The sequence below is a fragment of the Ctenopharyngodon idella genome, chromosome 22, assembly GCF_019924925.1.
Source record: "Ctenopharyngodon idella isolate HZGC_01 chromosome 22, HZGC01, whole genome shotgun sequence".
Lineage (NCBI taxonomy): Eukaryota > Metazoa > Chordata > Actinopteri > Cypriniformes > Xenocyprididae > Ctenopharyngodon > Ctenopharyngodon idella.
Genome location: NC_067241.1, coordinates 1,902,428 through 1,919,145, shown reverse-complemented (window position 1 = coordinate 1,919,145; position 16,718 = coordinate 1,902,428). Strand labels below are relative to the sequence as shown.

The 16,718-nt window shown below is 37.2% G+C and overlaps 2 protein-coding genes across 2 annotated transcripts; both read left to right on the top strand.

Moving 5' to 3' along the window:
* Positions 1–4,054: 4,054 nt before the first annotated feature.
* On the top strand, positions 4,055–9,614 carry LOC127505458 (E3 ubiquitin-protein ligase TRIM7-like). The gene is made up of 2 exons (XM_051881028.1): positions 4,055–5,947; positions 6,828–9,614. The coding sequence occupies exons 1-2, from the start codon at positions 5,204–5,206 to the stop codon at positions 7,707–7,709; spliced, it is 1,626 nt and encodes a 541-aa protein (XP_051736988.1). The 5' UTR covers positions 4,055–5,203; the 3' UTR covers positions 7,710–9,614.
* A 127-nt stretch (positions 9,615–9,741) lies between these two features.
* Positions 9,742–15,814, top strand: LOC127505459 (PTB domain-containing engulfment adapter protein 1-like). The gene is made up of 9 exons (XM_051881029.1): positions 9,742–9,828; positions 10,132–10,200; positions 10,333–10,404; positions 10,510–10,605; positions 10,691–10,828; positions 11,594–11,698; positions 14,404–14,463; positions 14,931–15,015; positions 15,385–15,814. Exons 2-9 carry the CDS (start codon positions 10,156–10,158, stop codon positions 15,432–15,434), a joined length of 651 nt encoding a protein of 216 aa, XP_051736989.1. The 5' UTR covers positions 9,742–9,828; positions 10,132–10,155; the 3' UTR covers positions 15,435–15,814.
* Positions 15,815–16,718: the final 904 nt, after the last annotated feature.

The window sequence follows — 16,718 nt, the reverse complement described above, 5'->3', positions numbered from 1 at the left end:
TAGTAAGGTAGTTGTTAAGTTTAGGTATTGGGTAGGATTAAGGATGTAGAATAAGGTCATGCAGAATAAGGCATTAATATGTGCTTAATAAGTACTAATAAATAGCCAATATTCTAGTAATATGCATGCTAATAAGCAACTAGTTAAAAGACCCTAAAATAAAGTGTTACCAACATTTCTTAAATGTTTGCCCAACCTGCTGGGTAGTTTTATTTAACTCAAATATTGTTTAAAAATTTCTGTATTGCTTGCTTAAAATGAACCCAAAGTATGATGGAAATTAAAATATATTAATATGTTTAATAAATTAACATGTATTTATAAGTTTAGTTAATAATAAACAATAAACATTTATTTAATTGCTTATTAATAGGCTAAATGTTCAGCTTCTGATTATTAGTGTTGCCTCTAGTAATTATGTGTCTGATTTTTAATTTCCAGCCTATTTTGGGTTCATTTTAACCCAGCCATATACTAATTTTTAAACAACAGTTGGGTTAAATAAAACTGCCCAGCACATTGGGCAAACATTTAACCCAACTGCTGGGTTTGTCCATTTTCAACCCAACTTGGGTTGTTAGCACTTTTTTTTCAGAGTGTGCTGTAATTACGACATGACATGAATGCACCCTAAATATGCCTTTGCTTTCCAGAGATTAACTACAATCAAAGATCTATCTGAAGAGACTTAACCAGTGTGGACCACCATTCATCAGAAACGCATTAAAATGCATCTGATTTCTGTTTTCGTAAGCGGAGTATGAGCAGATGAATTGGCCCTTTATGTTTTCAATTGAAGTTACAAATGCAAGTTTTTCTTACGCAATCCATTCTCACTTCTGTGATGAAGGTGGACTGTGACACTCTATTGTTCTTCTTCTTGTCTTCCCTCATGACTGACCTTCGCTCACCTCTCTCTCCAGAGCTCTGGGTCACCTCCACACATCTGGGAGTCATTTCCTCCTCAAAGGACTCACTTCCTGTGGGCAGCCGCAGAGGAGGAGGGGAGCTTCTGCCTAACATGGAGGTGTTTCTGCAAGAGGTCGTGGTGGGATCATCGAAAAGGTGAGATTGAGCCAGTTCCAGGTCATGAGAAATTTACATCTGACCTCTACGGCAAGACAAGGAGGTGTTTTTTTAATGCAATAAATGAAAATCCTGTCATTATTTACTCACCTTCATTGCTGTTATTTTGTCTGTAGAAAGTTTGAAAAATCTTCACAAAGATCTTTAGGTCAAGCTCCAAAAAAAAAAAAAAAAAAAAAAGCTATGGTATGGCTTCAGAAGACTCATATGGACATAATGTAGTCATACAAAACTGATTTTAAGTAAGTCTTTTTTGTTGGTGAACTATTCCTTTAATAGAACACTATGTATGAACAATACTCACTTTAAAGCCTTTTAATTGTTTTTTTTTTTTTTATTCAAAAACAAGTTTGCATAAGTGTCCACTATCGGACTGCTCTAAACACTCATTCATAGATCCATAAATAATGTCTTATAAATAAATACTTTCATGAAATGAAATCTCCTAACCCTGATTCTGACCTCATGAAGTATTCTTACATTCTAAAAACAGCTTAATTATTAGTGTTCAAAACATAAAAATGCCAAAGGCATCATAAACTTGATCTTCATTAGCTGACCAAACATCAAACTAAAGCAAAGTCACACGGCACAGACAACATTTTAAAGATCTAAACAGAACTGTAAATTCTGATGGATATTGCATAAATAGCTTTGGGCTTTTGTTCCGCACACGCGGAATTTCCTTAAATTCGTTTTGAAGCTGCGTCTCCAAAGGGCCTTTTAATGTCAGCATGGGCATCTGGTTTCTGCCCGATTCAAGATGGGTTCTTTTCATTCAAGTCGTATGTAAATGCTATTGAACAAAAATAACTGCCAGGCTGAAGGATTCTTCCAGTAACCCCATAACACCATATGCCCGATGCTCTTTATTCACATCACCAAAGCATCACTTGAATCTTCCAGCAATGAGGATGATGAGCACAACTGTGCCATTAACAACCCATTATCAGCTAGTACAAGAAAAACTTGTATTTATGGTAGATGAACACAGGTTTCATTCACACTAACACTATTAAAAGACCAATATGTACTAGTTTTTTTTTTTTTTTTTTTTAACAAAATTACTGTTCTCCTGCACTTATTATGGCATTATATTGTATATTTTAAAAACTGCATTTTCCAAATCACTTTTTTCTTAAAATATGCAACAGAACCAGTACCAAAATTTAATATCAACCAAAATCTATCAAATCCCTGCCAACTGAACATGTTAATTTACAGTGGTTAATTATATTAAAACACACACACATTAAAATGAGAGAAATTTATCATGCCACCTGCAACCGCCAAGACAACAGTTTACAAATAAAAAAAAGTACATAACTCTAGTTTTTAATAGCAAAAATGCTAATTATGTGATCATTTATTCAACCTCATGTTGTTTTATTGCTTTCTTTCTTCTGTGGAACATAAAGAAGATATTTTGAAAAATGTCTCATTGTTTTTCCTCCATACAATGGAAGTCAATGGTCACCAAAACGGTTTGGTTACCAATCTTCTTTTATGTTCCAAGGAAGAAAGTAATTTGGGGTTTGGAAGGACATGAGGGTGAATAAACCATGACAGAATATTCATTTTTTGGGTGAACTGTCCCTTTAAGTACACTTCACAAACCTCTAATGACCAAGTCTGACATATAAGACGGCATCAAAAAAGGTAAACTACAAAGAATGAACACAGCATTGTTTCCCTGAATGTACTGCTGTCTAGTGCACCTTTGTTTCAAAATTTTTTTATTACAGCCTAATTAAATTTAAGAGGCAGCACTGTGTGGTAGCTTGTGGGGAAAGGCCCTGCTCCATCGGGCTCATGTTTGTTCCTGTGGGAGGAGGGGAGCCATAAGTTGATTTAATAGCGTTTCCACTTCAAAGTGGACGTTATTGCTGGGTTAGGGTCCCCTATTACCTGCAGAGCCCACTGATGCTTTAACAAGCACTGAGGAAAGGAAAGGCCTCTTTGAATACTGAACCCCTGTTTAAACTGGGGCTAAATGAGAATTACACTTCCATCCTTCTTATAACTGTGGTTTATACACACAAAACACATGCACATTTGCTTTTTATATCATAGTGAAAACCTCCCGTTGACTTGAAATTAAGCCAATAGACTAACCTTAACCCTAATCCAGTCCCTATCCCTAAACTTTGGCAAATGTGAATTAAGACAATGCCATATTTATTCTCTAAATGTAGGTTTTACTTTGTGAGAACATTTGGAAACATATAATGAGTACACATTGAAAAACTAGGATTTTGTTGACTTTAAACTGAAAATAAACCAAACATGAAGAAATATTTATGAATTTCTTTGTACAGACGAGCAGATGTTCTTGCTTCCGCTAAAGCACATGATGCTCTTTGGACCATTATCAAATCACGCTGATTCGTTCATATCTGAAATTCGTGTTGTTTTTTTCAAATCAACTTTTTACCCAAATTGTTTTGATGGCAATATACTTTTTAATTATTATTATTATTATTAGTAGTAGTAGTAGTAGTAGTAATAGTAGTAGTAATAAATTAGAAAGTGCAAAATAGAGGCATTTTCACTAGTGATCTCAGACTTTTGGACACCTCCTTTATGTTATCCTCTATAACAGTTATATATAATACAGAAACCAACTGCTTAAAAAAATAGCAATCTTTCATATGATCACACAGTGTGTATTGTGATGGATCAGATATCTATTAGACCACAAGATGGCAGACATGTATGACACTGAGAATGGCATTCTGCCTTCACTCCCAGCTGCTCCTTAACGCCCAACTCTGTAAAGAAGGTGGACTAAGAATATACAGCATTTTAATGCTGCTTTTTGCAATGAGGATCTTGTTGAAATCAATGAATATCAAACCAAAACAAATACACATTCTATCTTTAACCGAACCTGACAGCCAGTGATCATCATGCATTGTTGAATGGAAAATGCATAATTTGATAACTTGTACTTCACAGGACAAAAAGTCATTTAAGTTTTGAAAGACTGAGGGGGCATGAGGCTTTTGATTTGCATGGGCACAGATTTGCATTTGTTACACTGCTATGATCATTCTGCTTCTGTACATATCTAAAGGGCTTTGATTTCAAGAGTCCCTGCAGCAATTTTCACATTCTTTTGAATCTCACAAGATGACAACAGTGAGAGGATTTTGCTCTTTGATCACAACACCTGGACGTCTCCCACAAATCAAATGACAGCAAGACTTCCGGTGGATTTGATATATCCTACAGATGGGAGGATTCTTCTGAGTGAGCTTCAGCTGTCTGACTCATCTTAAAGTGATTCTTGAGCAATTTTCAGAGACTGATAAAAGAGTCTTGAGGTTTGCTGTAGACATGTAATGCACTTACATTCAACACTTGGCAAACTTTAGTTGTTTGACGTGTTCTGATTGCAAAATAAATGTCCTGTTAGCTATTTAAAAAAACCCATACTGTATGTCATGAGCAAAAGTATTTATTTCATCTTTACAATACAATCTGTGATTAATACAAGAGATACATTTAGGATTATTAAGCGATGAAAGTGAAGCATTATGTTCCTCTGAATCTAATTTCTTTACCTAATCTATTTCAGCACAATCGAAAGCATTTTATTTGGATTTCCTTCTCAAAGGGACCATAGCGTGACTGTCAGTTTCAGACAGTCGTATCCTTTCCTTGACACAAGCACCAAACTTTTCTGGTTAATGCAACAGGATGAAGCACTCTCAAGGTTTTCAGATGTGGCACAAAATGAGCCTCACACGGAGGAATTAGTGTTTACCATAAACATGAAGAAGCATGGCACATGTTTTTTGTAAAAAGTTGCTTTCATTATTATTTGGTTCCTCTGGTTTCCTTGTTTCTGCTCAACACGCACAGATACCCACAGTGCTTCAGTTATCCATTATTAATTTTCCATTAGAGATTGTTGTTTTGTCCATAAACATCATGCCAGTTGCTATAAAGCATTCTTATGTTGCTGGTAGAACCAATTACATTTCTCAACAATGTCATCTGTACCTGGAATGTTGCAGTACAGGCTCAGAACAGGCTATACCAGTAACAGCTCTGATGTCTCTCACTTCTCGAAGTGAACACACAGAAGTGCTTTCGCTAAGAACCTGTAGACATGTCTCAAAGTAAACCTGAGGAGCGTCTTGCTTTGGAGTTGAGCTGTCCAATCTGTTTGCAGCTGTACCGTGATCCTGTAGCCCTTCCTTGTGGACACAATTACTGCCTGGGTTGTATACAAAATGCTGCCCACGCAGAAGATCCCAAGTCCCCAAAACGTTGTCCGGAGTGCAGGGAAGAGTACGGCAGTCCGGAGATGCTTCCAAAGAACTTCAAGCTCAGCGGTATCGTGGATGGGTTCCTGGCAGCCACTTCAGGTGGTGGATTGAGAGGAGGCCCAACGGTGCCATGTGACCAATGCCTGGATGATCCAGTGGCTGCGGTGAAATTCTGCACACACTGTGAAATGTCACTGTGCCCCGGCCACCTCAAGAGACACGAGGAACGACACCGATCGGTACACGTCTTAGTGGAGCTGCCCATAGAACGGAGTGGGAAGAGGTGCCCGGTGCACTTGAAGGTGACGGAGTACCTGTGCGCACAGGAGCGACTGTTCCTCTGCTCCGAGTGCCTGATGGAGGGCACTCACCAGCACCACGAGGTGCAGACGTTCGAGGTGGCAAAGGGGGAAATGACGAGAATTCTTGAAGAACTGGGGAAGTCTGTGTCCGACAAGCTACAGATGACAGAAGCTTTCCTGAAAAGCGCCAGCGAAGGACCTACGGACAAGGCCGAAGATAAACTGGTGGCCAGGGCAAACATACTGCTGGAAAACATGACTTCACTTATAAGTTCATACAAGGTAAGAATAATAAAGTTAAAATCATGCCACTTTAACTAGCTCAGTTTAGGGCTTTTCACACTTTAAATAGTTAACCCTGGGTTATTCTAAACCCCGGGTAAACAGAATCCTGGGTTATCTTGCCTCATGTTTCACACTGCTCATAATTTACCCGGGGTTAACAATTAATTAGCATATGTGCAGTGTCACTGTCATTGATTGGATGAACGCAGCATGCGACCTGTTTACATAGCTCTAGAATTGCAAGTTCTCGTATTGATGACTGTACTATCAAGTTTATACTGAATGGACATTTTTAACTATAAAGGTAAGAATGAAATGGTCTCTTCTTCATTCAAATTGTAGCGTTTCTGTTAGCATTTAACATTTTTCCTCTCAAATGCTGAATTTACTGTTGATATACAATGCGCAGTGTTTCTGTGACTGTCCAAAGCAGGCAAATATGAGTACCTGATTGGTTGTCTTTTGCTAAGCATCTGGCTGTAACATTCTAACTCCGCATCGTTTCACATTGTACAAGTTTAGCATCGCAGTGCAGGGTTAACACCACAAAAGCTCCAGAGCAGGGTTTCATAACCCCAGGTAAAAAGCAGTGCTAACCCTGCTTCAAAATTACAAGTGTGAAACGTTCCTTTACCTGGGGTTAAAAGTGCTGTTTAGAACGGCGATAACCCGGGGTTAAGCGCAATGTGAAAAGCCCTTTTAATGTGTTTAGACAAAATGTGCATAATGTGGAAGCAGTCTCTTCTGGTTTTAGTAGTAATGCCAAATAAATGTCACCGTCACTTATGTAGAAAGCAACAGATCTAGACCAGTGCTGACGACATATGGTCATATTGCAGTAAAGCACATTAACACTGTTTATATGTGATGTTTTAAGAGTCGTATGAGCACCATGATGGACGACAAGCTTCATTCGCGGGACAAAAGCTGGCAGGCCAGTCTATGCGATTTGGAGGGTTGTCTACACCAGCTGCAAGAAGCCCAGCAGTGCACCAGTGATGTTCTCAATCAATCCTCAGAGTTTCTCTTCATTCAGAACTACCTCAGCGTTGAAGCAAGGGTCCGCCAGGCTGCTAATGTCACCATTCCTGCCCTACCTTCCCAAGAGCCCTCCAATGCCAAGCACCTGCGCTCTACCCTACGTACAGATGCCTTCCACACCGAGATGAGTCTTCTGTTGGAGTGCCTCCATGGCATAATGAACCCTCTAGACCTGACCTTCAACCCAGCCACGGCCAATCCCAGCCTTCTGCTGTCCACCGATCTCAGGACAGTCAAGCAGTGTGCTGGAGTTAAGAGCAGTAGCTCTGGAGATCAGAATGAGCGCTTCTCCTCGGCCAGTCAGGTCATGTGCACGCAGGGTTTCTCCACGGGAGCTCACATGTGGGTGGTGGAGGTCGGCCCCGGGTGTGCGTGGTCTGCGGGACTGTGCTATAAAAGCATTCCACGTAAAGGTGACCACAGCAGGCTGGGGCATAACACCAGCTCTTGGAGGTTGCAGTGGAAAAGCAAGAAGTTGACGGCGTGCCATGACTCGGTTAATGTGGCCGTAGGTGACGGGCTGGTCATGCCGCCAAAGAAGGTTGAAGTGACCCTGGATTACGAAGGTGGAACTATTGCCTTCCACAGCTCAGGTCAAGGAGGCCGAAAGCAGCATCTTCATACATTCAGTGCCGTGTTCAAGGACACGGTGTATCCTGCGTTTGGGCTACACTCTACCTCAGAAGATTCATGGATAACTCTTTTGAGTGGAGTTTGACAGACACAAACATGCTTTCATTTTTACTTTATGTAACATTCTTCTATTCTGCTTCATTCTCTTTGTTTTTTCAACATTCTTTGTGCATTATTAAGCCTAAACATACCCCTGGAAAGAATAGCCTTGGTATAGTCCAGGAATGTAATGCATATTGTATTTACTAAAGAAAAACACTTTTTAACACTTTTTAACAACATAGTAGTTCTTGATATAGTTAGTTTGAGTGTTAAAAAAAGGTAGCACTTTTGTTTAGGGTCCAATTCTGACTATTAACTAGTTGCTTATTAGCATGCATATTACTAGGATATTGGCTGTTTATTAGTACTTATAAAGTATATTATTGTCTTATTCTGCATGACCATATTCTAAATCCCTTAATCATGCCCAATGCCTAAACTGAACAACTACCTTATTAATAACTATTACTACCTTACAAATAATCAGTAATTGGGAGTTTATTAAGACAAAAGTCGTAGTTAATAGTTAGTTAATAGTGATAATTGAACCCTAATCTAAAATGTGACAAAAAAAAAAAAAATACAAATAACACATACGATAATCAAGCAAGATAAACATTTTTTTGGACATGGCTTGAAAATTTGAGAGGACACGTGTCCCCTCGGTTTGATTGGGCATGATGCTACACGTAAAACAGCTATATATATGAGCAAAGCAGTCATAATTACAAATTGACTCTTTACTGACTGACTTATTTTAAACTGTAAATGCAATGTTTGTACAACATCTATAAATACTGCTGTACACCTAAAAACAGAAGAAACTGAATGGGTTTTGTTTGGATATTACTCAGAAGTCTAGTTTCTTTGGCCTTTGAAGAAAAGAGATTGTAAATAAAGTAACACCATAGACAGTGTGTTTTATCCAGAGCTCAACTCTTTCCGTGTCTGGGAAAGAAAAAATCAAATTCAGATGCTCTTAAAGAAACAGAGCATGAATATTACCAGTGAGTTTCATAACATCTCAGGTGTATTTTTGCTTGTAGTTTCACTTAAACTAATGGGAATATGTAGTGACAGGAACGACACCCAGAATGCGAGCTATGCGTGTGAACGAGTACATTAACACACATGATACATAACAGCATTCTTCAGGGCCATATTAGAACATTTCCAGATTAGATTAAGTTTTATTAAATATGTTAAAACACCTGCAGCAAAGTTCTTTATGGTCTGTAGCTTTCACATAAAAAGAAATGTACATCATCTTGTCCTGTAAAACAAGAAATACTTGTTCACACCTTCCTTGTCACACTACTGAAACAGCTTTGTCTGTACTGACATAATTTCCTGTAAAAAATAGTCTCTCTGCATTTTTCTCTAAATAATTTGGCAATAAATCTCAATATATGTAGAGAGTATGTTACATCTAGACATTATGTATAGTACTGTGCTCACTCTGATCTCCAGAGCTACTGCTCTTACAGTATGCAGAGTGTATAGTGTTTAAATGTGTTATGAATGTGCTGATTACTTAATTGCTGCATGACTGTGCCTTTGCTTTTAGACTTTTATGATTATTTAAACTCATTTGGTCTGCTAAACCAGTTTTTTCTTTCTTTCTTTTTTTGCATTTCACTGGAGCTGATCATTCACATTGTGTTTGGTTTTATGATACAGTTTTAGTTAAATTTTAAATCACTTAAATGGCTTTGACTTATAAATTAGTTAATTCTGTACATTTGTTGTTGTTGTTGTTTATTAAATGATAATACAGTATGGCTTTATTTTATCTACAACAGCACCATCTACAGGTTAGAGCCAACTATTTGTTCTTGATACTCTAAATAAAATTGCAACAAATTCAGTTATCCTCACTTGCACTGTTTACAGTATAAATTCAAACATTAAATTAATAAAGGAATAATCAGTGTGAAGTGTTTCTTTAACTTGGCCGTATGGCTAAATCACATTTTCATAATCATAAACAGCTATGACATCACAATGGCAATACAACAGATGGTAACGGCTGACTTGTTATCAGGCCTGATGTGCCATAAAGAAAAGAAGTTTTATAGTTAACCATTAACATCACACGACTTTAACCCTGAAAGACCGCGGAAAAGGACATCATCTCAGCGACACAAAGTTCTCCCCCAAACGTAAGTGCGTTTACAGTTTCTCGTGTGTGATAAAAATGTATAAGTTGTTTTATGTAGTGGTTTTTGTGCCCCATGATTTGTATTATATACTGATAAAAGGGAAGTTAGTTCTGAGAAAAGCTTGTGCAGCATTTGTTTGCTGATGCCGCTTGGTTTGATATTATGTTATGAAATGTTAAGCCTTTTACAGTGTGCCAGAAGTGTCCAAATATCTGGCCACTATATGTCATAGTTTAAATAAAATGTTTGAAATATGTCGTCTTGTCTTCTTACTACACTGTGTGTTTTGTCATTTTTAAACAGACGACAGACAGAAGAGTGGTGAAAATGAGTGACATAGAAGATGATAGTGAAATATTCTTCACAGTTAAAGTGAGTATCAGTGAAAGCATCGTCTTGTCGTCGATTTAGTCAATAATTTTGTTGCATTTATGTACTAAATAATATTAAATAATAATATTTTATTGCAACGACTCACATGTGGGGTTTGGGGATTGTGTGTAGTTTTTGGGTCGTATCCAGGTGGTCCGTCCTGGTGGGATGCAGATTCTGACAGATGCAGTAGAAGCCCTGCAGGTGATAAAACCATAAATGTCACTCTACTGTAGCCATAATGGTATTATATGAGTTGATCCTGTGTCCCTGCATCCTTTTATTATTATGACTTTCCTTTTCTTTTAGGATCCTAACATAGAGATCGGTGAGAAAATGAAGAAAACTAAAGTACATCTGTTTCTGACCAGAACTGCCATTGACATTCTAGAGCATAAAACCAAGGTGTGGCTGAGGACTATGTACTTCAAGCCCAGAGTGATTCACATGTGTACGACACCCTCATTCACTCTCTCCCCCTCCTTTTCAGTTCATGCTGTACTCCTGCGCTCTGCCCTCGGTTTCATTCTGTGCAGTACATCCGTCTCAGCCCAAAACACTGGGCTTCGTGGCCAAACACCCAGCGGCAGACATGTACCACTGCTACATCTTCCAGAGCAAGAAGTTTGTGAGTTCTGGAAATCTTAAATGCATTGCAGTTGACACATGATGCACTTGGTTCACTATTTACTAGAATAAGCAGCAAAACTGTGTAGTTTTCATAGCCTTCTTATTATTATTCTGCTGCCTCCTCTGGATGGGAGTCTATGGGAGCCACTTGAACTGTTTTAAAGGCAAGTCAGTTTACACAGTAGCCATCCTGGCAATGTCCAAGGACAGCTATTTTATATGTAGGCAATGTGTAAATCTCTAAATCTGTAGTCAAGATACTATTTCACCAACATGTTATATCAGTATATTTATGGAATCATAAATTTCCTGTTTTTATCTTAACACTGTAAAAAAAATATATGATCAATAAGTCACAGCAGTATATGTTTTTCCATTACTTTAACTCATCAAAATTATTTAACCAATTTCAACTATATTTACAGTAAGTTATACATGACTTGTACAGCAAATTTATATTAAAAAGTTATAGTTTTGATATCAGCCTTACAATAGGTATGCTATTTGTTGATTTTATAAACTTATAATAAGAATTTAATTTTTAATGCATTATTAATTTATTAATTTATACTAATATATGTAGGATTAAAGTTTGAAAAAAACTGTCATTGACTCAGTGTTAAAGGATTAGTTCACTTAACTAAGATCACTTGAGGGTGAGTAAATCTTGGGGTAATTTTCATTTTAACTAATCCTTTTAATCTTACCAGCAATTCTTTCTGAGTTGATTTTCAGATTCTGTGCTGTTTTTTCTCTTTCTTAGTCCCATCTGCTGGTGTCCATCATTGGTGACTCCTTCCGTGCTTATAAGCAGAATGACGGTCTACTGGGTGATCGAGACCTGGTGGTGGAGGCCCTGAGACACAAGGTACAGTAACCAGTCAGCATACAGATCACATCAGAGAAATGCCTGGAGCTCAGCACAGTAGGCCAGCACTAATTTAAACATGGACATTTAACAAGGAACTAAAAATAGCTGTTTCGCTAGAAAAATCTGACACTTTTGTGATGTGTGATACATTTCATGGCATAACACATTCAATTATCTGCAAACAGTGACTTATCCAGTCATAATACTCTAAGAAATCGGCTTACTAGGCACACGTGATGCAATTTGTCTCCAATCTTACAGACACACTGTAAAACTGAACAGTGAAATTAATTAAATGAAATTAGTTTGTTTCACTCAAATAATAATGAAAGTTCATTGTGCTTAATAGAAAAAAAGTTGCATGAACTCAAAATTTGATTGTAGTAAGCTGAACTTAATATGATCGAGTTGCAGCAGATTTGTAATTTCCAGCATGCTTTGCATCAGACTGTATAAGGAAAATAAACGTTGAAATTGTGTTATTTTGTGTTTTTGCACAAGATTAACATAAGGAGACATAAGTTAGTGCTTAAAGTTGTGTTATGTTGGGATTTACAGGGGGTTCTGTTATGTTAGTTTTATAGGGTTACCATTGTAGTGAAGAGTAGAGCCTTTTAAGACCACATATACTGTATGTTGTTTGATTATATACATGCAAGTATATAATGGCAGTCTCTTTGAAAGTTATAATAGCATGTGTTATTTGCTAACATTTAACCAAGATCTGAATGTGATGTTTATGTAAATTAACTGTATGTAATTAACATTATGATGAGTGGGGGCGAAGGCTAAGAACTGTAGGAGTGAAGAGATGCCGGTGATGTAATTGTTAATGAGAGACACCTGTGCACCACACTGGCCTTGCTCCGCTTCCATGGCTCTCGGCCCTATCCCACTTGTCACAAAAATTTTAAGTTCTACTAACTTAAAAAATGATTTAGTTTACTTAAATGTTTTGAGTATTAAATGTTTACTTAAAAGTTTACTTAAATGTTTTAAGTAAAACTTACAGAGTTTTACAGTGCTCCTGTTCTGTCATCATTGCTTTGTACCAATGTTAGGTTTTGCTTAGTCTTATGTAACTTTATTACTTTGAGGCCTGGTTTCACAGACAGGGCTTAGCCTAAGCTAGGATTAGGCCTTAGTTCAATTAGGATATTTAAGTATCTTTTATAAATGTACACTAGAAAAAAAACATTACTGGTGTGCATCTTGAGACAAAACAATGGCACTGGCATATTTTAACATCTGTCAGTACAAGTTCTTTTCAGTTAAAACAGCTCAAACATGCATTTTAGTCTAGGACTAGCTTAATACTTGTCTGTGAAACCAGGGGTGAGTTTGATAAACTTAAACCATTTAAGGCAATCGGTTTCCTCAAACCATTTAAGTAGCTATATAGTTATTAAGACTTACTTATATTTGCTACCCAAATTCAAACTGAGTGAGTGGAATAAACTTAAAATCTTTAGGTTGAGTTTACTCTAATGATTGACTAAACCAACACTAAAATATAAGTGAATTATCTTAATGTATCTGAGTTTACAGTACTCATACTTATTGGTTTTAAAACTTAAATGGTTTAAGGCAGTCGATTTCCTCAAATGGTTTGAGTTACCGTAACTTATCAGGTTTTACAGTACAGAAATGTTGTATTTGCCTCCTTTAAAAAGATAATATCTGAGACGCATTGAGTGCTTCTCAATTGGAAGGATGAGGGCCTAAAATTAACACTCGCCAAGCGCCAAATGCGAATAAAAATCTGTGTTGTCAAGGATATTAAACGGTGTCAATTGCCAGTTGGCCGGTATTTTAATGAATTCTAATAATGCAATGTTGTGAGAACATGAAAGTGAATGACGCTTAGGACAGTTGACAAGCAAGTACTGCATCGTCATGAAAGTTTAAGCCTTGCCAATTTAAATATTCAAAATATGGTAAAAAAATATTTATGGCCAGTAAAAGTCACCGGCCATTGGCAGGAGTGGCAAAAAGTTTTTTAGGCCCTGGCTGCATCCTAGTAAGGCTGCATATCTCGGCTGCCATGTCAACAAGCTCAGCAAAAGGGCGTCTCAATTTGAAGGATCCTTGGAAGGCAGCCTTCATTTCACATACTTCATTTAGCTCATTTTGAAGGCTGCATCAAGTGTATTCTTCGCATCCATCAACAACCCACAATCCTTTGCACAAATTCCAATTTATGAAAAAAGAACTGCCTGAAAACAAGTCATCACCGAGCTTGTCTGAGGTCATTATGAAATGTAAGACAAAAGTAATGAATTTGAAGATAAAGGCATTATGTTTTCTTTGATTTGTTGTAAATTAATCACATAATGCTATAATGTAGCATTATGTGGAGACCACAGGCATTTTGTACTGCATTAATAGAAAGGCAGTTACTTTAAAGGTTTTTAATATAAAGTATATTTTGTGACTGCAGGGGCGGAAACATTTATGACATGGCATGTGCACTTATTAGATCTTCTCATTCTAAGTGTTTAATGCTGAGGAGGCCTACAAGCTTCCGAAGGACTGAACTAGGAAGGACACAGCCTCACTAGGATGCAGTTTTCTGTTTGAGAAGCAGCCATTATTTGTCACTGAAAACGTGTCAAGTAGCGCCTGGTTAGAGATCAGTGGTTATGATTAAATAGTTTCTGTCTGAATGCTTGAACTGTCTGAGATCTCCCTCTGCTGTTCAGAATAAGGTACTGGAGCGAGAAAATGCTGAGCTGAAGAGGAGACTGCAAGCCAATGGAGAAGTGGGTTATGTGTCAGACAGAGGCTACAGTTACACCACAAAGCACATACACAAGCATGTTTAACCACACACACAGATGCACAAACACGTCTCATATAGCTCACCACTACAGAGCCTATGCTGAAACACTTAAAAGAATAATTCAGGCAACAATGAAAATAAATTACTCACCCTTACAGCTTTCTGTGAGGCACAAAGTTAAATATTTCAAAACTTACAGATTTCTATACAATTACATTTCATAGAGACCTTTAGATCCAGAATGAAGAAAAAGTATTTTCATTTTGGGTGAACTATTCCTTTAAGAGACCTTCTTATCTAGAAAAGAAAAGTATAACCCTTTAAAGTGGGATTTAAGAATAGTTTGTGTACACATCAATTTATAATATTCAGCATACAGCATTGATTTCATTTCATGGGAAGCACTTTCTGTGGTGATCTCTGTGGACACAGGTATTTCTCTTACAGAATGTTGGTGGAGTCCAGAACGTTTATGAGAATGAGTTGGATATTGATCAAATGTCATCTCAATCAGGGCAGTCCACATCACAGGGTATGTGCTGAGCACTCACAAACACAACACATGCATAATCTCTATACGCATATTCTTGTGGGAAAAAAGACATACTCATAAAAAAATACATATTACAAAAATAATATATTTTAAAAGAATATATAATTAAGTGTGAACTGAATGCAACGTTTTTCGACACTTGATTGAATGTTTTTACAATTAAATTAAAATGAATTATGATTTAAATTTGTTACATGCAATTAGTTAAACTTCAGAATGCTTTTTTTGAACCACTAAAGTAGGACTTGCATCTTTACATGTAATTACATAATTATGAGTACATTTAGTATTGGTGTTGATATGTCTTGATATGCAATCTTTTGATTTGTCTATATTTTTTTATTTCAGTGAGATTCTTTTCAGAAGATGATCAAACTCCTTTGCAGAGGAATTTCTGAGTGGAAACAAATAAAGTCAGACAAATGCTCAAGAAATGAGTGCTGCTGGAAACCTCCAGCAAATGTGATTACACTGAGTTCCTTTAAACACTTCAACATAAACTATTATTTTTAGGAACATCAAAACAATATAATTAGTCTATTAAAAAAGATTATATTTAAGATTAATCTGTGAACAGTTAAAAAAATTATGAATTGTGTTTTGTTGGTATAAGGCAGTTGTTCCTCAAGTTGTTCCTTGTTGTACTCAAGTAAATCACTTTTTATCCTGACAGCTGACAGCTGTTTGGCCTATGACATGTAACGTATCATATTAATGTATATGTATACTTTGTTATGATAATCTTCCATTGCAAAACTATTAAAATCATCAATACTGATGCAGGCTACAGAGTGATACTTGTACACGTTTACCTTAAAGGGGCTATATATATCTATATCGCTTTTTTTATTGCCAATGTGTGAACAGCTTGTAACAAAACTTAAAAAACAAGGCCTTCTCCGACTTTATGTTGTCTTTGAAAGCCTGGAAACTGACTTTTATGTGAACACCTTTTTGTTGCCTGGAAAATCAAAAGGATGTGACAGTTACTCTGTTCCATTCAATGAAACATGAAAGGCATGCTTATACAATGTTCAGGATAATGCCGAAAGAGCTATTCAGTACTGTAATGTCAGTGTGTCATGCAAAGAAAAAGGGATTCATTCAAACTATAGTCTTACATAGCCAGATCTATTTACATAGGCAGATTGACCATACGGGCAATTGGGCGAGTGCCCAGGGGCACCAACTTAACCACCGATACAAAATTCCAATTCTATAAATTTATGTGAGCACTAGTTCTTTAAGACTTCAGTCATGCATCTGTGCTGAGTGGGCATGGCTCGTGCAAAGGTTATCATAGGTCTGGCGTAATTCTTGGGCAAAAGCACCAAAAACAATGTGTTAATGGAGAAGCGGCAGCAACTAAGTGGCAGTGGCAGTGTTTGGTGATAAATGGAGCGAGGTCTCAATGATACAGATCAGGGCTTTTTACTGAAATATAAAAATAAAACAAAAACAAACAAAAACTACCCCGAGGGAGAAAAGAAGACAGTCTAGACTTGACGTGATTTGACGGGAACCACACAACAGGAAACCTTAGACAACATACTGGCACAGAACTGCAAACACAAGGAGAATAAATAGGGAGCAAACAAGGCAGGTAGGGAGAATAGGTGGGGCAAACGAACCAATAATCAGGTGACAAGGTGGGTGTGGTTACACAACTGACAGGAGAGCAC